Source organism: Salvelinus fontinalis, chromosome 1 (assembly GCF_029448725.1).
Source record: "Salvelinus fontinalis isolate EN_2023a chromosome 1, ASM2944872v1, whole genome shotgun sequence".
NCBI lineage: Eukaryota > Metazoa > Chordata > Actinopteri > Salmoniformes > Salmonidae > Salvelinus > Salvelinus fontinalis.
This window is the reverse complement of record NC_074665.1, coordinates 77552662-77573494: the sequence shown is the minus strand read 5'-3', so window position 1 is coordinate 77573494 and position 20833 is coordinate 77552662. Positions and strand designations below refer to the sequence as shown.

Genomic DNA, 20833 nt, shown 5'->3' with positions numbered 1-20833 from the left:
TACTGTGCGCCTCAGCAGGGCAGTCGGCCGTCTGCCCAACGCCTTCTGCACTGCCTGTCTGCCCAGCGCCATCTGAGCCATCTGTCTGCCCAGCGCCGTCTGAGCCATCTGTCTGCCCAGCGCCGTCTGAGCCATCTGTCTGCCCAGCGCCGTCTGAGCCATCCGTCTGCACAGCGCCTTCTGAGCCATCTGTCTGCCACGAGCCATTAGAGCCGCCCGTCTGTCCCGAGCCATTAGAGCCGTCCGTCATTCAGGAGCCGCTAGAGCCGTCCGTCAGTCAGGAGCTGCCAGAGCCGCCAGCCAGTCAGGAGCTGCCAGAGCCACCAGCCAGTCAGGAGCCGCCAGCCAGTCAGGAGCTGCCAGAGCCGCCAGCCAGTCAGGAGCTGCCAGAGCCACCAGCCAGTCAGGAGCCGCCAGCCAGTCAGGAGCTGCCAGAGCCGCCAGCCAGTCAGGAGCTGCCCTACAGTCAGGAGCTGCCCTACAGTCAGGAGCTGCCCTACAGTCAGGAGCTGCCCTCCAGTCAGGAGCTGCCCTCCAGTCATGAGCTACCCTCCAGTCATGAGCTACCCTCCAGTCATGAGCTGCCCTACAGTCATGAGCTGCCCTACAGTCATGAGCTGCCCTACAGTCATGAGCTGCCCTACAGTCATGAGCTGCCCTACAGTCATGAGCTGCCCTACAGTCATGAGCTGCCCTACAGTCATGAGCTGCCTTACAGTCCGGAGCTGCCACTCAGTCCGGAGCTGCCACCCGGTCCGGAGTTGCCATTAGTACAGAGTTGTCCCTCTGTCCTAAGCTGTCCCTCTGTCCTAAGCTGTCCCTCTGTCCTAAGCTGTCCCTCTGTCCTGAGCTGTCTCCTCTATGTAGGAGGGGCCTTAGTAAAGGTTCCTGGACCATGGTTGGGGGCGAGGGTCGCCACTCAAAGGACACTAAGGAGGGGGACAAAGACAGTGGTGGAGTGGTGTCCTCGTCCATCGCCGGAGCCGCCACCGCGGACAGATGCCCACCCAGACCCTCCCCTTGAGTTTTAGGGGTGCGCCCGGAGTTCGAACCTTGAGGGGGGGGGGGGGGGGGGGTTCTGTCACGTTCCTGACCTGTTTTGTATGTGTGTGTTGGTCAGGGCGTGAGTTTTGGGTGGGCAGTCTATGTTTTCTGTTTCTATGTTGGTTTTGGGTTGCCTGGTATGGCTCTTAATTAGAGGCAGGTGTTTTGTGTTTTCCTCTAATTGAGAGTCATATTAAGGTAGGTTGTTCTCACTGTTTGTTGGTGGGTGATTGTCTCCTGTGTCAGTGTCTGTATGTTACTCCACACGGGACTGTTCCGGTTTTGTTAGTTCGTTCGTTTTATGTAGTCTGTTTTCCTGGTTCATGCATTCTTCACGTTGTATGTAAGTTCGTGTCCAGGTCTGTCTACATTCGTTTATTTGTTTTGTAATTATTCAAGTGTTCGTCGTGTTCTTCTGTTTTTGTTTATTAAATCATTATGTATTCACAACCCGCTGCATTTTGGTCAAATCCCTGCTACTCCTCTTCGGATGAGGAGAAGGAGGAAGCCCGTTACAGTGGGTGTGTGCTAGCTAGTGGGTCTGGGCAGGTGTGATGTAGTTGATGTTTGTATAATGTTGTCGTTTGTATGTGTATGTTTCATGTTGTATATAAAATACACAATAAAATCTTGAAACAAAAAATAAAAGATCCAATAAAGGTATTTGACATCTGGGCTGGAATTAAAGCCTCTACCTCCTTTAGCATTTATCCATGACAGTTACAGTGGGGAGAACAAGTATTTGATCCACTGCCGATTTTGCAGGTTTTCCTACTTACAAAGCATGCAGAGGTCTGTAATTTTTATCATAGGTACACTTCAACTGTGAGATACGTAATCTAAAACAAAAATCCAGAAAATCACATTGTATGATTTTTAAGTCATTTATTAGCATTTTAGTGCATGACATAAGTATTTGATCACCTACCAATCAGTAAGAATTCCGGCTCTCACAGACCTGTTAGTTTTTCTTTAAGAAGCTCTCCTGTTCTCCACTCATTACCTGTATAAACTGCACCTGTTTGAACTCGTTACCTGTATAAAAGACACCTGTCCACACACTCAAACAGACTCCAACCTCTCCACAATGGCCAAGACCAGAGAGCTGTGTAAGGACATCAGGGATAAAATTGTAGACCTGCACAAGGCTGGGATGGGCTACAGGACAATAGGCAAGCAGCTTGGTGAGAAGGCAAAAACTGTTGGTGCAAGTATTAGAAAATGGAAGAAGTTCAAGATGACAGTCAATCACCCTCGGTCTGGGGTTCCATGCAAGATCTCACCTCGTGGGGCATCAATGATCATGAGGAAGGTGAGGGATCAGCCCAGAACTACACGGCAGGACCTGGTCAATGACCTGAAGAGAGCTGGGACCACAGTCTCAAAGAAAACCATTAGTAACGCACTACGCCGTCATGGATTAAAATCCTGCAAGGTCCCCCTGCTCAAGCCAGCGCATGTCCAGGCCCGTCTGAAGTTTGCCAATGACCATCTGGATGATCCAGAGGAGGAATGGGAGAAGGTCATGTGGTCTGATGAGACAAAAATAGAGCTTTTTGGTCTAAACTCCACTCGCCGTGTTTGGAGGAAGAAGGATGAGTACAATCCCAAGAACACCATCCCAACCGTGAAGCATGGAGGTGGAATCATCATTCTTTGGGGATGCTTTTCTGCAAAGGGAACAGGACGACTGCACCGTATTGAGGGGAGAATGGATGGGGCCATGTATCGCGAGATCTTGGCCAACAACCTCCTTCCCTCAGTAAGAGCATTGAAGATGGGTCGTGGCAGGGTCTTCCAGCATGACAACGACCCGGAACACACTGCCAGGGCAACTAAGGAGTGGCTCCATAAGAAGCATCTCAAGGTCCTGGAGTGGCCTAGCCAGTCTCCAGACCTGAACCCAATAGAAAGTCTTTGGAGGGAGCTGAAAGTCCGTATTGCCCAGCGACAGCCCCGAAACCTGAAGGATCTGGAGAAGGTCTGCATGGAGGAGTGGGCCAAAATCCCTGCTGCAGTGTGTGCAAACCTGGTGAAGAACTACAGGAAACGTATGATCTCTGTAATTACAAACAAAGGTTTCTGTACCAAATATTAAGTTCTGCTTTTCTGATGTATCAAATACTTATGTCATGCAATAAAATGCAAATTAATTACTTAAAAATCATACAATGTGATTTTCTGGATTTTTGTTTAGATTTTTTTAGATTCCGTCTCTCACAGTTGAAGTGTACCTATGATACAAATTACAGACCTCTACATGCTTTGTAAGTAGGAAAACCTGCAAAATCGGCAGTGTATCAAAAACTTGTTCTCCCCACTGTATATCTTAATGTAAGTTAGGTGAGTTGGTTAGTGAACAGGCTACCAAGAGTTGTACCTCATTCCCATCAAGTTCAGATGAGGGGTTTGGCTTGATCTCTGACCCACCTGCTGGTTGGCTCCCAGTTCTCCCCAACCAATACAATCTTCCAAAATGATGATGAAGTTGGGTCTCCTGGTGCTGCTTCTGTCCCTGACTACATTCTGACTCACTGTGTGGAACAGTAGTCCACAGAGCAGGGTCCCAGATAATAGGAGCATGGAGACACCCACTGTCATTCTGGTTCAAGACCTGGGAGAGTGACAGAGTAAGACAAATAACTGATCAAACCTAAGGTCCCAAGAGAGACTTTTGTAGCAGCTTTGGGTTGAATAGTTTATTAAAATTATCATGGTCAAGTGCAAAAACAGCACAGGATGAGAACTACTCAGAACCACTGCACACAGACTACACTGTGACAGTTATCAGCTGGAGGGGGCTGCAGCAGACTGATATAGGACAGAGTTGACTGACTGTAACCCGATCCTCTTAACTCCTGCATTTCCTCATGATTGTCAGTGTGAGTGTGTATGTGTTTGTGAGTATGTGTAAGTGTTAGAGAGAGAGAGAGAGAGCAGCAGTAAGGTTGTCACTGGTTTCACACAACATAAATTGAACAGCACACACAGGATTACTATACAGCGCACAGGTAAGAGTTACGCAATACTAATTGAAGTAAAAACATTCTGTATCTGACTGAGAAGTATTGATTGAAAGGGAGCAACAAGTGAGCTGGCAAAGAATATATCTACAGTTATGTACAATCTACATTGCCAGCAGCATGAATGAGACCCGTACAATGGGTAGTTCAATGCGGTCATTCACAAACTCGTGCTACCTTTAAATTCAAGTTGTGGACAATTTAAAACAAGTTAGCATTGGAAACTGAGTCTCTGAAAGGGACTTTCCTCTCCTCATCTCTCCTCTCCTTAAATCATCACAATATAGGATAAGTGGAAGCAATATGGCAGAGACCAACCCAGGGGATTTGCTTTCACCTGTAGTTCTTTGAGATCAGTCCACTAAAGGAATAAGGCTAGGAGCCTACAGATCTGTTCTAGTATATTACCTTTTTGGACAGTTCCAAATTAAAAACCTTGTATAGCTCACTCAAGAGGCCCGATAATCACCCCTGTAGCCTAGTTATAATCTAGTTATATTTTCATTGTGGTTAATTATATTCAATGTGGTTATTTTCACTAACATTATTTGGTGATTCAAATACTTGGACAGCTTATAGCTTACAGTTTATACTCAAATTGGTTTGGTGCAAAATATCTGAAGACTCTAGACAGCCTTAGAACAGGGCCCTTTTTGTAGTCCCGCGGATCAATTTCCAAAAACAAAAAATATATACTTGTGTGGCCTCTACCCCCATCCCTGCCCTAGAATGTAGGAGAACATGACATCGTGAGCTAAGACAAGACAAGTAAAGTATTGGTATTATTCTTTAGGCTAAGTCAAGTCTATAGTACTATCTGCTGTTGTCTTTCCTTTGACCATCTTTGGCGGATGGGTTGTCAACCCACACAGATCTATGCACACACACTTTTGGTTAAAAAACAGACAGACAAGTCAGCACTGCAGAATGAGTTGGGAGTTGGGTTGGATGAGTTGCCAATGCCATAGGCTATTCACCAGGGATAGCATTGCTTATTCATTCATTGAGAAAAGGCTAACTGGATATGAGGACTGACAATAAAGGCGGTGAGTGAGGCAGGTTTATGCGTGTGTGAACACATGATGGTTGTGTACTGAAGTTGTGCTAAATAGCGCAGTAGCATTGATTAGGGTCCTTGATACAAAACAAACGTTGCGTTGATATAGCAGACAACTGTCCTAAAAAGCCACATTGTTTCCGATGTAAGTAGCAACAACTTTCATCATAACATTGCCTGAAACGAGAATAGTTTGTTACTAACATATGAAATTGAGAAAGATACTTAATATTGCCATTTTGCCATATAACCCACAGGTAACTATTGGCGACTAAGCGACGTTTATTTTTTTGGGGGCGGGGTTGACCGAGGTCGGTTCAATTACCTGTACTTCAATTCCATTTAGTTCCGTTTTTTTGACCCTAAAGCCCCATTTCTCTTGAGAGAAATCAAACCATTCACCAGAGAATGGGACGCTGGGCTGAAGGGAGTTTTAGTTTTCATTAAAGAAATATTCCGCCTAGTTCAGCCCAGAAACGTTGTAATTAACTACAATGACCATGATCCACTGCGCCTTTTCCGGCTCGGACATAGATGGATACACTTACACTTTAACGCCTTCTAAATTAGGTTAGATACAGACAGAACGCATAGACGAAGAGATAGCATTCGAGATGAATGTACACAACAAGGAAGAAAGATATGGATAGAGACAGATCGTGAAAGTATGCCTTAAGTACTTTGAAGAACTAGTAAAATGATTTAATCAGACAGCTCTGCAGGCTAGCCTAGCTAAATAGATGACAGCACAGTATTGGGAGCAGAGAGAACGTTGTCTGGCCATTTGGCAGCTACTTCCAGAGCAGCGATGAGATGACTTTTAAGGAATGAAAAATAATAGTCATCAAATAACAGCTAAGTAATATACACAACATAAATATTTTATTATTTCATAGTAATTTCCTATTTTCTATTGATGTCAACCCAATGTGGAACTGACAGAGACAATTTAATATTTTAAATGTTTTGGCAATTTAATGAATGTTAACTATTTTGGGCTTTGGAATTTCCATTAAAAAGCTCTAAAATTATAATTTTTGAATGCAATTAATGTTTTAAAAAATTATCAAAATCGAAAACTGTGTTTTAATAATGATAATTTTTTGTTTGAATTTTTTTACAAATTAATAATAAATGAAAAGCTGAAATGTTTTGAGTCAGTAAGTATTCAACCCCTTTGTTATGGTAAGCCTAAATATGTTCAGGAGTACAAATTTGCTTAACAAGTCATATAATAAGTTGCATGGACTGAAATAATAGTTTAGCATAATTGTTTTAATGACTAACTCCTCTCTGTACCCCACACATACAATTACAGTGCATTTGGAAAGCATTCAGACCCCTTGACTTTTTCCACATTTTGTTACAGCGTTATTCTAAAATGTATTTAATAGTTTCCCCCCATCAATCTACACACAATACCCCATAATGACAAAGCAAAAACTGCTTTTTAGACATTTTTGCAAATGTATAAATAATAATAAAAAGCTAAAATACTGTACTTTGCTCCATTCATCTTTCCCTCGATCCTGACTAGTCTCCCAGTCCCTGCTGCTGAAAAACATCCCCACAGCATGATGCTGCCACCACCATGCTTCACCGTAGGGATGGTGCCAGGTTTCCTCCAGATGTGACGCTGGACCAGAGAATCTTGTTTCTCATGATCAGAGTCCTTTAGGTGCCTCTTGGCAAACTCCATGTGGGCTGTCATGTGCCTTTTACTGAGTGGCTTCCGTCTGGTCACTCTAACATAAAGGCAAGATTGGTGGAGTGCTACAGAGATGGTTGTCCTTCTGGAAGGTTCTTCCATCTCCACAGAGGAACTCTAGAGCTCTATCAGAGTGACCATCGGGTTCTTGGTCACCTCCCTTACCAAGGCCCTTCTGCCCCGATTGCTCAGTTTGGCCGGGCGGCCAGCTCTAGGAAGAGTCTTGGTGGTCCCAAACTTCTTCCATTTAAGAATGATGGAGGTCACTGTGTTCTTGGAGAATTTCAATGCTGCAGAAATGTTTTGGTACCCTTCCCCAGATCTGTGCCTCAACACAATCCTGTCTCTGAACTTTACAGACAATTCCTTCCACCTCATGTCTTGACTGTGGGACCTTATATAGACAGGTATGTCGCCCCCCCCCCCCCCATTATAATTTTTTACAAATGTAACCTTTATTTAACTAGGCAAGTCAGTTAAGAACAAATTCTTATTTACAATGACGGCCTACTGGGGAACAGTGGGTTGTTCAGGGGCAGAACGACAGATTTTTACCTTGTCAGCTCGGGGATTCAATCCAGCAACCTTTCGGTTACTGACCCAACGCTCTAACCACTGCCGCCCCAAATTGTCCAATCAATTGAATTTACCAAAGGTGGACTCCAATCAAGTTGTAGAAACATCTCAAGGATGATCAATGGAAACAGGATGCACCTCAATTTCAAGTCTCATAGCAAAGGTTCTGAATACCTGCTTTCGCTTCGTCATTATGGGTTAGTGTGTGTAGATTGATGAGGGAAAAAATGTATTTAATACATTTTAGAATAAGGCTGTAACGTAACAAAAAGTGGAAAAAGTCAAAGGTTTGAATACTTTCCGAATGCACTGTATCTGTAAAGTCCCTCAGTCAAGCAGTGAATGTCAAACATAGATTCAACCACAAAAACCAGGGAGGTTTTCCAGTGCCTCATAAAGAAGGGCACCTATTGGTAGATGGGTAAAAATAAAACGCAGACATTGAATATCCCTTTGAGCATGGTGAAGTTATTAATTCCCCTTTGGATGGTGTATCAATTAAGCCAGTCACTACAAAGACACAGGCGTCCTTCCTAACTCAATTTCCGGAGAGAAAGGAAACCAATGGCGAGGCCAATGGTGAATTTAAAACAATTACAGAGATGAATGGCTGTGATAGGAGAAAACTGAGGATGGTTCAACAACATTGTAGTTAATCCACAACACTAACTTAATTGACAAAGTGAAAAGAAGTAAGCCTGTACAAAATACAAATATTCCAAAACATACATACTGTTTGCAACAAGGCACTAAAGTAATACTGAAAAAAAATGTGGCAAATCAATTCACTTTTGTCCTGAATACAAAGTGTTATGAAAATCCAATACAACCATTACTGAGTACCACTCTCCATATTTTCAAGCATAGTGGTGGCTGCATCATGTTATGGGTATTCTTGTAATTGTTAAGGACTTGGGAGTTTTTCAGGATAAAAAAGAAATGGAGCTAAGCACAGGCAAAATCCTAGAGTAAAACATGGTTCAGTCTGCTTTCCATCAGACGCTAGGAGATTAATTCACCTTTCAGCAAAATCCTAGAGTAAAACATGGTTCAGTCTGCTTTCCATCAGACGCTAGGAGATTAATTCACCTTTCAGCAAGACAATAACCTAAAACACAATGCCAAATCTACACTGGAATTGCTTGCCAAGAAGACAGTGAATGTTCCTGAGTGGCCAGTTTTGACTTACATTTACTTGAAAATCTATGGAAAGACCTGAAATTGGTTGTCTAGCAATGATCAACAACCAATTTGACAGAGCTTTAAGAATTTAGAAAATGATAATGGGCAAGTGTTGCACAATCCAGGTGTGGAAAGCTCTTGAGACTTACCCAGAAAGATTCACAGCTGATATTACTGCCAAAGGTGTTTCTACAAAGTCACTCAGGGGTGTGAATACTTAGGTAAATTAGATATTTCTGTATTTCATTTTCAATAAATTTGCTAAAATTTCAAAAAAACAATTTTCACTGTCATTATGTGGTATTGTGTGTAGACAGGTGAGATTATTATTTTTTGAATCGATTTTGAATTCAGGTTGTAACACAACAAAATTAGGAATAAATCAAGGGGTATGAATACTTTCTGAAGGCACTGTATATGTCCAACTTGTACAATATATTAACCTTATATCATAGCCTACTAATTCAATTTGCATTATTAACTATGCATTTATTCTCTTTCCAATCCAAGGGGGGAATTGTGGTGTAGATATTGGGCGGGGGGACAATTTTCAGACGGGGGACATGACTTATTATGCCTCTTTTGAGTGGTATATGGAGGGATATTTTTAAAACACAGTATAAGTGGAAGGATAAGTCATCACCTTCATTAATGAATATATTTCCAGACAAATATTAAGAAGACACAAGATGAATACTGAGTTGTATTATAATGATGCAGACATGCATATTTATGTATAGTAAGAAGACTGAGTTTTATTATAATGATGATCATAAATATTTACATATAAAAAAAAGTTTCTGCAATACTACAGTTTGTCATGGCTTTATGGTCTCTCTTGAGGGGTATTTTTGAAAACACTAAGTGGAAGGATAAGTCACCATCAGCAATGACATTATTTCAAGGCAAATATTAAGACACAAAAGAGGAAGACTGAGTATAAGGATGCACATTCATATTTACATAGGATATCATCCACTAAGTTGATCATACATTTACTATTAAGTGTTGTGGTTTTCCTAGTTTACAGGTGGAAGACATACACTTGGGGTACTGAGCTAAAAGATACCTTACAGTATATTTAGAGTACTGATATTCAGTCAAACAAACAGCTGTCAGGGGAGAGTCTATATTGAAACAGTAAATTAGGAGGTTGCTGATAGAGACTGGACTTTTCTAGGAGGCAGACAGTAGCTGGACTCTGAAGATGGCTGATAGTAGCTGGACTGGACTACACTTGGAAGGCAGGCAGTGACTGGGCTCTGAAGGTGGCTGACAGAGACTGGACGTTTACCTTTTTAGGATGTGGACAGTGGCTGGGCTCTGAAGGTGGCTGACAGACTGGATTTTTCTAGGAGGCAGACAGTAGCTGGGCTCTGAAGGTGATTGGCAGAGCCTGGACTGGAATTTGAAAGTCTGGGCTAAACTTGGAAGAAGGCAGACATTGGCTGGGCTCTGAAGGTGGCTGACAGAACGGACTTGACCTGTCTAGGAGGCAGACAGCTACTAAAACAAACAATTGGAAAACGAGACTGTCTTATTTTGTAGCAACTAAACTGTCCCTTAGTGGTAGAGCGTGCTCACTCCCTGGATGTTGTGTGCTCAAGGTTGTATTTGTTCTCGGTAGTTTTTTAAATTAGTATATATTTTTCTCCCCAATTTTGTGTTATCCAATTACGATACAATTACGATCTTGTCTCATCGCTGCAACTCCCCAACGGGCTCAGGAGAGGCAAAGGTCGAGTCATGTGTCCACCGAAACATGACCCACCAAACCGCGCTTCTTAACACCCGCCCACTTAACCCGGAAGCCAGCTGAACCAATGTGTCGGAGGAAACACTGTTCAACTGACGACCGAAGTCAGCATGCCGGTGCCCGGCCCGCCACAAGGAGTCACTAGAGCGTGATGAGGCAAGTAAATGCCGCTACCTCGGCTGGGTCTGAGGTGCAGGAAGTGGAGATGGATTGGGTGGTTGGAGCAAATGTCTTATCTGCCTGGGTATAAGGTGGCTGCCTGGGCGTGGGATATGAGGTGACTGCCTGGGTGTGGGGTATGAGGTTGCTGCCTGGGCGTGGGGTATGAGGTGGCTGCCTGGGCGTGGGGTATGTGGTGGCTGCCTGGGCGTGGGGTAGGAGGTGGCTGCCTGGGCGTGGAGTAGGAGGTGGCTGCCTGGGCGTGGGGTATGAGGTGGCTGCCTGGGCGTGGGGTATGAGGTGGCTGCCTGGGCGTGGGGTATGAGGTGGCTGCCTGTGCGTGGGGTATGAGGTTGCTGCCTGGGTGTGGGGTATGAGGTTGCTGCCTGGGCGTGGGGTATGAGGTGGCTGCCTGGGCGTGGGGTAGGAGGTGGCTGCCTGGGCGTGGGGTATGAGGTGGCTGCCTGGGCGTGGGGTATGAGGTGGCTGCCTGGACGTGGGGTATGAGGTGGCTGCCAGGGCGTGGGGTATGAAGTGGCTGCCTGGGCGTGGGGTATGAGGTGGCTGCCTGTGCGTGGGGTATGAGGTGGCTGCCTGGACGTGGGGTATGCGGTGGCTGTCTGGGGTTGGGGTAGGCGGTGGCTGCCTGGGCGTGGGGTATACGGTGGCTGCCCACATCCAACCCAGCTCCTGTGCGATCTGTTGCCAGTTACGGGAGGCTACTTGAAGAGAGAGGTTCGGTGGGTACCCCCCGCTGCTTCTGTCTGCCTCGGTCAAGCACCGTTTGCCTCTCTTCCCAGACTTGTTGATGAAGGTCCGGTCCCACTGCTGTAATCCGGTCCTACGTGGACTTTCGAGACCGGACTAGCTAAACGAGTGCTGCATAGCGTGCTAGCCAGTTTGGCTAACTCGCAGGGGTGAGCTAGCTATTCTTGCCTCCTCATTCTAGACCTACGTGCCCTCAGCTAGCACGTCAGAGTCTACAAACTCAGAATGCTCACGAGCTGCCGGCTACTATAGCGATTGGCTGGTGGCGGCAGACTCGAGTGGGCAAGCAGTGTTACACACATCCATGCTACTTTCCCTTATTCAGTCTCTAGGCTTCATAAGAAACCAGAAGAAGAGCTGTATGATTATGTCTCAGCGCATTCCGTTTCTGGGTTTCAAACTAGACTTACTTGCGTATCACGCTTTTCAAGCCTTATGGAGGGTGTCTGGTTTTCAGCTCTGCTTAGACAGATTTCCTCAGGGGTTTTGCCTGTGCTTATTCCTACTGTGATTAAAGTAGTTTCCGCTCTTCCAGCGCTGGCCACTCAACTGGGCGCATCTCGCAGCCTAAGCTGTTCGCTTTGATTGTCCCAGTCAGGCCCAGTGGTGGGACCCTCTGCTATTGTCAGGGGGCTCCCATGGGCTGAGTTGTGTCTCGCAAGGTGATCACGACAGACACATCTGTAGTGGTGTGGAAATGATCCAACCATTATGTAGAAATTATGTTGAATTTAATTTTAAAAAACATTTATCGATCTGATTCCAATATTATGTGAATAAATGCAACAGGCCGTGTATGTCTCTGGAGGATCTAGTCAAGGTAGCAAGCCTTGCATCACCTCTCAGTATGATTATAATGAACATGTGTCTAACTTGCACCGTTATGCAATTATTAAGAGAGTAGATACAAATAGCTAATCCTGGCAACTAATGTTCTAGCATTAACTTATTGAGGCAAGCAGGTCAGCGATTTCAAGGTGGAGCCCAAGCATGTGCTATGCATAGTGTATATAACAACTACCAACAGACCTACTAAATTATAAACGGATAGTCAAATAGTTACTCTGTAAAATGAGGAATGCATTCATTCAATTCAACTAATAACATTTATTAGAGATAATTATGAAAACACAGAGAGATGAAAGATCAATGATTTTCTAATAAAAACGATTGTATTGGTGAAATATTTGGGTAAGCCTGGCTTCTGTTGGCATCCATGAATACATATGCACGCATCATTGAGAGATTCTGCAGTGCAGAATATCCTAGTTATCACTGTGAAATAATCTGCTTTAACTAGATTGTTTCATTGGGCCAGCTTAATGTAATGCAATGAATGGTCATGGGTCACTAAGACAAACTTACATTTCTTTACAACAAGAAATTACACATCATTAATCTACCTTAACCTGATCTTACTTTCTGATTCGGAACTTTGTGTTTGCGATGTTCTTGTTGCTCACTTGAATCAAGCTGCGAAAAGAGGTAGAAGGCATTTTTGCAAAAGCTATTCTTTCAAGGAGGGGAGAGGGAGGGGCACATACCATTCCAGAAGATACATGTGTTTTCTGAAATGGAATGAGGCCGGCCTTACTGCGGGGCAGGTGCTGGCATGGCTAAGGTTGCTGAGCAGCATACTGAAATTAGTTGGAGAAGGGCGTATAGACAGTGGGAAAGGGGCGTATAGACAGTGGGAGAGGGGCGTATAGACAGTGGGAGAGGGGCGTATAGACAGTGGGAGAGGGGCGTATAGACAGTGGGAGAGGGGCGTATAGACAGTGGGAGAGGGGCGTATAGACAGTGGGAGAGGGGCGTATAGACAGTGGGAGAGGGGCGTATAGACAGTGGGAGAGGGGCGTATAGACAGTGGGAAAGGGGCGTATAGACAGTGGGAGAGGGGCGTATAGACAGTGGGAGAGGGGCGTATAGACAGTGGGAGAGGGGCGTATAGACAGTGGGAGAGGGGCGTATAGACAGTGGGAGAGGGGCACGTCAGTGGGAGAGGGGCACGTAGACAGTGGGAGAGGGGCACGTAGACAGTGGGAGAGGGGCACGTAGACAGTGGGAGAGGGGCACGTAGACAGTGGGAGAGGGGCACGTAGACAGTGGGAGAGGGGCACGTAGACAGTGGGAGAGGGGCACGTAGACAGTGGGAGAGGGCACGTAGACAGTGGGAGAGGGCCGTATAGACAGTGGGAGAGGGGCACGTAGACAGTGGGAGAGGGGCACGTAGACAGTGGGAGAGGGGCACGTAGACAGTGGGAGAGGGGCACGTAGACAGTGGGAGAGGGGCACGTAGACAGTGGGAGAGGGCCGTATAGACAGTGGGAGAGGGGCACGTAGACAGTGGGAGAGGGGCACGTAGACAGTGGGAGAGGGGCACGTAGACAGTGGGAGAGGGGCACGTAGACAGTGGGAGAGGGGCACGTATACAGTGGGAGAGGGCCGTATAGACAGTGGGAGAGGGGCACGTAGACAGTGGGAGAGGGGCACGTAGACAGTGGGAGAGGGGCACGTAGACAGTGGGAGAGGGGCACGTAGACAGTGGGAGAGGGGCACGTAGACAGTGGGAGAGGGGCACGTAGACAGTGGGAGAGGGGCACGTAGACAGTGGGAGAGGGGCACGTAGACAGTGGGAGAGGGGCATGTAGACAGTGGGAGAGGGCCGTATAGACAGTGGGAGAGGGGCACGTAGACAGTGGGAGAGGGGCACGTAGACAGTGGGAGAGGGGCACGTAGACAGTGGGAGAGGGGCACGTAGACAGTGGGAGAGGGGCACGTATACAGTGGGAGAGGGCCGTATAGACAGTGGGAGAGGGCCGTATAGACAGTGGGAGAGGGGCACGTAGACAGTGGGAGAGGGGCACGTAGACAGTGGGAGAGGGGCACGTAGACAGTGGGAGAGGGGCACGTAGACAGTGGGAGAGGGGCGGGTAGACAGTGGGAGAGGGGCGGGTAGACAGTGGGAGAGGGGCACGTAGACAGTGGGAGAGGGGCACGTAGACAGTGGGAGAGGGGCACGTAGACAGTGGGAGAGGGGCACGTAGACAGTGGGAAAGGGGCACGTAGACAGTGGGAGAGAGGCACGTAGACAGTGGGAGAGGGGCACGTAGACAGTGGGAGAGGGGCACGTAGACAGTGGGAGAGGGGCACGTAGACAGTGGGAGAGGGCGTATAGACAGTGGGAGAGGGGCACGTAGACAGTGGGAGAGGGCGTAGAGGGAGAGGGGCACGTAGACAGTGGGAGAGGGCGTAGAGGGAGAGGGGCACGTAGACAGTGGGAGAGGGCGTAGAGGGAGAGGGGCACGTAGACAGTGGGAGAGGGGCACGTAGACAGTGGGAGAGGGCCGTATAGACAGTGGGAGAGGGGCATGTAGACAGTGGGAGAGAGGCACGTAGACAGTGGGAGAGGGGCACGTAGATAGTGGGAGAGGGGCACGTAGACAGTGGGAGAGTGCACGTAGACAGTAGGAGAGGGGCACGTAGACAGTGGGAGAGAGGGACGTAGACAGTGGGAGAGGGGCACGTAGACAGTGGGAGAGGGGCATGTAGACAGTGGGAGAGGGGCACGTAGACAGTGGGAGAGGGGCATGTAGACAGTGGGAGAGGGGCACGTAGACAGTGGGAGAGGGCCGTATAGACAGTGGGAGAGGGCCGTATAGACAGTGGGAGAGAGGCACGTAGACAGTGGGAGAGGGGCACGTAGACAGTGGGAGAGGGGCATGTAGACAGTGGGAGAGGGGCACGTAGACAGTGGGAGAGAGGCACGTAGACAGTGGGAGAGAGGCACGTAGACAGTGGGAGAGGGGCACGTAGACAGTGGGAGAGGGCGTATAGACAGTGGGAGAGGGGCACGTAGACAGTGGGAGAGGGCGTATAGACAGTGGGAGAGGGGCACGTAGACAGTGGGAGAGGGCGTAGAGGGAGAGGGGCACGTAGACAGTGGGAGAGGGCGTAGAGGGAGAGGGGCACGTAGACAGTGGGAGAGGGCGTAGAGGGAGAGGGGCACGTAGACAGTGGGAGAGGGCGTATAGACAGTGGGAGAGGGGCACGTAGACAGTGGGAGAGGGCGTATAGACAGTGGGAGAGGGGCACGTAGACAGTGGGAAAGGGGCACGTTGACAGTGGGAAAGGGGTGTATAGACAGTGGGAGAGGGGCGTATAGACAGTGGGAGAGGGGCACGTAGACAGTGGGAGAGGGGCACGTAGACAGTGGGAGAGGGGCACGTAGACAGTGGGAGAGGGGCACGTAGACAGTGGGAGAGGGCCGTATAGACAGTGGGAGAGGGGCATGTAGACAGTGGGAGAGAGGCACGTAGACAGTGGGAGAGGGGCACGTAGATAGTGGGAGAGGGGCACGTAGACAGTGGGAGAGTGCACGTAGACAGTAGGAGAGGGGCACGTAGACAGTGGGAGAGAGGGACGTAGACAGTGGGAGAGGGGCACGTAGACAGTGGGAGAGGGGCATGTAGACAGTGGGAGAGGGGCACGTAGACAGTGGGAGAGGGGCATGTAGACAGTGGGAGAGGGGCACGTAGACAGTGGGAGAGGGCCGTATAGACAGTGGGAGAGGGCCGTATAGACAGTGGGAGAGAGGCACGTAGACAGTGGGAGAGGGGCACGTAGACAGTGGGAGAGGGGCATGTAGACAGTGGGAGAGGGGCACGTAGACAGTGGGAGAGAGGCACGTAGACAGTGGGAGAGAGGCACGTAGACAGTGGGAGAGGGGCACGTAGACAGTGGGAGAGGGCGTATAGACAGTGGGAGAGGGGCACGTAGACAGTGGGAGAGGGCGTATAGACAGTGGGAGAGGGGCACGTAGACAGTGGGAGAGGGCGTAGAGGGAGAGGGGCACGTAGACAGTGGGAGAGGGCGTAGAGGGAGAGGGGCACGTAGACAGTGGGAGAGGGCGTAGAGGGAGAGGGGCACGTAGACAGTGGGAGAGGGCGTATAGACAGTGGGAGAGGGGCACGTAGACAGTGGGAGAGGGCGTATAGACAGTGGGAGAGGGGCACGTAGACAGTGGGAAAGGGGCACGTTGACAGTGGGAAAGGGGTGTATAGACAGTGGGAGAGGGGCGTATAGACAGTGGGAGAGGGGCACGTAGACAGTGGGAGAGGGGCACGTAGACAGTGGGAGAGGGGCACGTAGACAGTGGGAGAGGGGCACGTAGACAGTGGGAGAGGGGCACGTAGACAGTGGGAGATGGCGTATAGACAGTGGGAGAGGGGCACGTAGACAGTGGGAGAGGGCGTATAGACAGAGGGAAAGGGCGTATAGACAGTGGGAGAGGGGTGTAGTGGGCGAAGGGCGTAGAGACAGTGCGCGAAGGGCGTAGAGACAGTGCGCGAAGGGCGTAGAGACAGTGGGCGAAGGGCGTAGAGACAGTGGGCGAAGGGCGTAGAGACAGTGCGCGAAGGGCGTAGAGACAGTGCGCGAAGGGCGTAGAGACAGTGCGCGAAGGGCGTAGAGACAGTGGGCGAAGGGCGTAGAGACAGTGGGCGAAGGGCGTAGAGACAGTGGGCGAAGGGCGTAGAGACAGTGGGCGAAGGGCGTAGAGACAGTGGGCGAAGGGCGTAGAGACAGTGGGCGAAGGGCGTAGAGACAGTGGGCGAAGGGCGTAGAGACAGTGCGCGAAGGGCGTAGAGACAGTGGGCGAAGGGCGTAGAGACAGTGGGCGAAGGGCGTAGAGACAGTGCGCGAAGGGCGTAGAGACAGTGGGCGAAGGGTGTAGAGACAGTGGGCGAAGGGCGTAGAGACAGTGGGCGAAGGGCGTAGAGACAGTGGGCGAAGGGCGTAGAGACAGTGCAGCTGAGCGTAGGAGGTGCAGGGCATCCACATGATTTTTATTGATTTTAAATCAGTTATTGGGGGGGATGAATCGACCTGTTCTGAATGTTGTGGGGGGACATTTCTCCCCAGCCAATTACAAGCGTTATTTACTTTACTTTCCTATGAACTTTGATACCTTTTCAAAAAGTGATTTTTTGCCCACCTTCCCTACAGAATCCCATGCTCCATCCATGACAGTGTGGGGGTCCAGAGTGAAGCGCTGCATGGGGCCTAACGTCTACACGGCTCCCCCAGATGGTGGCTGGGGCTGGGTGGTGGCGGTCTCCTTCTTCCTGGTGGAAGTGTTCACCTACGGAGTCATCAAGAGCCTGGGCATCTTCCTCCAGGACCTGATGGAGGAGTTTGGGGAGAGCAACAGCCGAGTCTCTTGGATCATCTCCATCTGTGTCTTCGTCATGGCCTTCACTGGTGAGACTAGGGGCAGCATCAGGGTCTAGGGCTGGGGTGTTTTTGGAGAGCTGCAGGGTGTTCAGGCTTTTGTTACTGGCCCAGCACTGATTGAAATAATCAGATTTGTGCTAAGCTGAATCAATGCTGGGCTAGAATGACAGGCTCAAGAGCTCAAAAGAAATGCTTTTAAAGGTGACAACACTGTGATTACACTCTCAGCTACAAAAGGTCAGATGCTCTATAGTGTGCTAACCAGAGATATCTGTCCCCTTTCAGCTCCTCTCGCTTCTGTGATGACCAACCGGTTTGGCTTTCAGACAGTTGTTATGATTGGTGGACTCCTCGTCTCCATAGGAACCATCGCCAGTGGCTTCACCAAATCCATCAACGAGATGTACATCACCATCGGACTCTTTGCAGGTATTAGAAAAAAACACACACACACACACACACACAATTGACCATCACAACTGTCACAGTGCCACCAGTGTTTCACCAGTGTGTGTGCGTGTGTCCTCTTCCCTCCACAGGTCTGGGGTACTGTCTGACCTTCCTGCCCACCATTACTCTCCTGTCCCAGTACTTCTCCCACCGACGCTCCCTGGTCACAGCTGTCGCCTCCACAGGAGAGTCCTTCTCTGTGTTCGCCCTCGCCCCAGGTAAAAGGTCACAAGGGGACTTGAACAATGCTTACTAGCTGACAAGGTTTATCTTAAAAAAACAGCTAATGTTTCAGTTTACCAACCTTCCCATTCTCTTAATCTTACTTCTCTCAATTGCTTTTTCATTTCACATTAACCCGCATTTAATTTTAGGATGGATTGCAAACCCTAACCACTATTTGAAACACTCTCCTCTCTGTTCTCCCCTCTGCTCCTCAGCCTTCTCTGCTCTGAGGGACTGTATCGGCTGGCGTTACACCCTGGTGGTGATCGGAGCTCTACAGGGCATCATCATCATCTGTGGAGTTCTGCTAAGACCCATCATCATCAGACCTGGACCAGCCACGACGACAGAAACTGATGGACTGGCTGACAAAGAGCTGAAGGCTCTGGATACTCTGGGAACACAGGAGGAGTACTACAGTAAGGAGAGGTTGTACACTAAGGGCAGTTCATATGCTAAGGATGGGTCTTACACACTGCAGAGGGATAGCAAGCTGGCTCATCGTTTCTCCCTGAGCTCTGGAGAGTCTGAAAACTCTGAAGTTCAGTTCCTCCATCACCAGGTCCTGAAGGACGGCAGTAAGGCAGGGGAGGAGATAGAGGAGGAGGGGGCGTCTTCACAGAGGTGCTTAGGAAGCAAGGAGAAGGAGATGGAGAAGGATGAGGAGACGGAGGAGAAGGATATGGAGCAGACACAAACACTATCCCACCAGAAACTCCTTGACTTCTCCATGTTAAGAGAAGGCAGCTTCATCTGCTACGCTCTCTTCGGCCTTTTTGCCACATTGGGTTTCTTCGCCCCTCAGCTCTACATCATCGAGCTGAGTGTGAACCGCGGCGTGAAGCGTGACCGCGCCGCCCACATGCTCTCCGCCATGGCCTTTGCCGAGATCTTCGGCCGCCTCTCCATTGGTTGGGTGCTAGGCAGGAAGCTGTTCAGAGGCAGGAAGCCCCTGGTGCTGCTGGGATGTGTAGTTCTGCTGTGCCTGGTGCTGGTGGCCTTTACCCTGGTGTGGGAGTTCTGGGGCCTGGCCGTGTGTTGTGGGTTCTATGGGTTTTTTATAGGCACCGTGTCATCGACACATATACCCATGCTGGCAGAGGAGGATGTGGTGGGCATAGAAAGGATGTCGTCAGCTGTGGGGGTCTATGTGTTTATACAGAGCTTCGCTGGGCTGGCGGGACCACCTCTGGGAGGTAAGAGATGCATTCAGGTCTCTTTTTCACAGCCCTCTGTCATGTCACGTCTCTTTTGCTCTCTCTGATATGTAGCACCAGTTTTATTTTCATTATCATCAAAGGAAAATAACACAAACTTGCTTAATTTGTGCATCATTTTAATGAATGAGTTTATTTAACTTATACAATTTATATTGTGTTCTCTCAGGTGTTCTTGTGGACCTGACTCAGAACTACGGCTCAGCGTTCTACTCCTGTGCGGTGGGTATGGGTCTAGGGGCTGTGTTCCTGGGTCTGGTACGACCAGCCAAGAGAGGCCTGCTCTGCTGCAGCACAACCAGGCCTCAGAGCATTTCGTATTATTCTGTATGTAAATCCGAGACACTACATTTACTATGATATGTTACATTTCGTACGGTATGTATTAATTTGTGGATGTCCATCATCCATATCTTATGATATGGTACAAATTACAATTCATATTTTATGTTATGAATTTTTTAAACGAATGATATGTTACGAATTCTCACTAGGTGGCCAGATTACTAACATTAGCTAGCTCGCTAACATTAGCTAGGCTAGGAGTTAGGGTTAAGGTTAAAATTTAGGAGTTAGGATAAATGGTTAGGGTTAGCTAAAATGGTTAAGGTTAAGTGAAGAGTTAGTTAAAAGGGTTAGAGTTTTTACTTGCAGAATAATACGAAGTGCTCTGAGACCAGGTTGTGCAGCAGGAGGGGGGATCAGAACCTCCCAGAACCCATGCAGGTGGGGCCAGGGAACCCTGTACCTCAGCGAGAGGGGAAGGAGGCCCAGGACAGAGACAGTCCTCAGGACTTCCTAGAAGTTGACCTTGATTTGGACCAGAAAACGTTACTGAAAAAGGCCAACAGATGACAATCTCTACTTGAAAAGACATCAAAGGTCAGAAGGAAATCCCATAAGAGTCTGAACTGAAGTCTCAGTTAAACTAGTGCTGATTGAGATAAGTCAGACAAATGTGTGAATAAAGATCTAGACTGCCACGGACTATCTATCCTGTGATTTCAGATCTGGTTTCGGGAGAGTGGCTCACACTGAACAAATGAAATCCCAATCACGGCCAGTTGTGACACAGCCTGGAATCGAACCAGGGTGTCTGTAGTGACGCCTCAAGCACTGAGATGCAGTGCCTTAGACCGCTGCGCCATTCGGGAGCCCATGAACATGAACACACTGTTTTGGCTCATGGTATTGTAAGAGAGGATACAAACAATATGTAGATGCATGAAGTCAGCTGTGAAGAAATAATAACACCATGACATCATGTTGTATTCAATTACTTTTTAAACTTCACTTTACATTTTTTAGACTAAGCAATCACTTGGTACTAATAAAAAATAAATATCACAATCATTTGTAAAGTCATTGAAGTGCTTTGAATAGAAATGTACATTCTAGGATCTTCCTCTCATCCTAGTGTATATTCATAAATCA

At 48.3% G+C, this 20833-nt stretch overlaps 1 protein-coding gene across 3 annotated transcripts; it reads left to right on the top strand.

Annotated features, from left to right (window-relative positions):
- Window positions 1-3944: 3944 nt before the first annotated feature.
- Window positions 3945-20749, top strand: LOC129811834 (monocarboxylate transporter 7-like). 3 transcript variants are annotated; one of them, XM_055864864.1, is made up of 6 exons: window positions 3945-4055; window positions 17280-17534; window positions 17793-17936; window positions 18047-18175; window positions 18398-19378; window positions 19569-20749. In XM_055864864.1, exons 2-6 carry the CDS (start codon window positions 17297-17299, stop codon window positions 19757-19759), a joined length of 1683 nt encoding a protein of 560 aa, XP_055720839.1. In that variant the 5' UTR covers window positions 3945-4055; window positions 17280-17296; the 3' UTR covers window positions 19760-20749. The 3 variants fall into 3 exon arrangements, 2 of the variants coding, with proteins under 2 accessions (XP_055720839.1, XP_055719900.1); XR_008753044.1 differs by lacking the exon at window positions 3945-4055 and having other exon boundaries at window positions 16528-17534; window positions 19569-20281; window positions 20408-20749; XM_055863925.1 differs by lacking the exon at window positions 3945-4055 and having other exon boundaries at window positions 16528-17534.
- Window positions 20750-20833: the final 84 nt, after the last annotated feature.

Bases quoted from the DNA above. Each gene is read 5' to 3' on its own strand.
- LOC129811834 (XM_055863925.1), top strand. From the start codon at position 17,150: ATGAATCGACCTGTTCTGAATGTTGTGGGGGGACATTTCTCCCCAGCC. The intron at 17,535-17,792 runs GTGAGACTAGGG...GTCCCCTTTCAG, and splicing joins CTTCGTCATGGCCTTCACTG to CTCCTCTCGCTTCTGTGATG. The intron at 17,937-18,046 runs GTATTAGAAAAA...TTCCCTCCACAG, and splicing joins CACCATCGGACTCTTTGCAG to GTCTGGGGTACTGTCTGACC.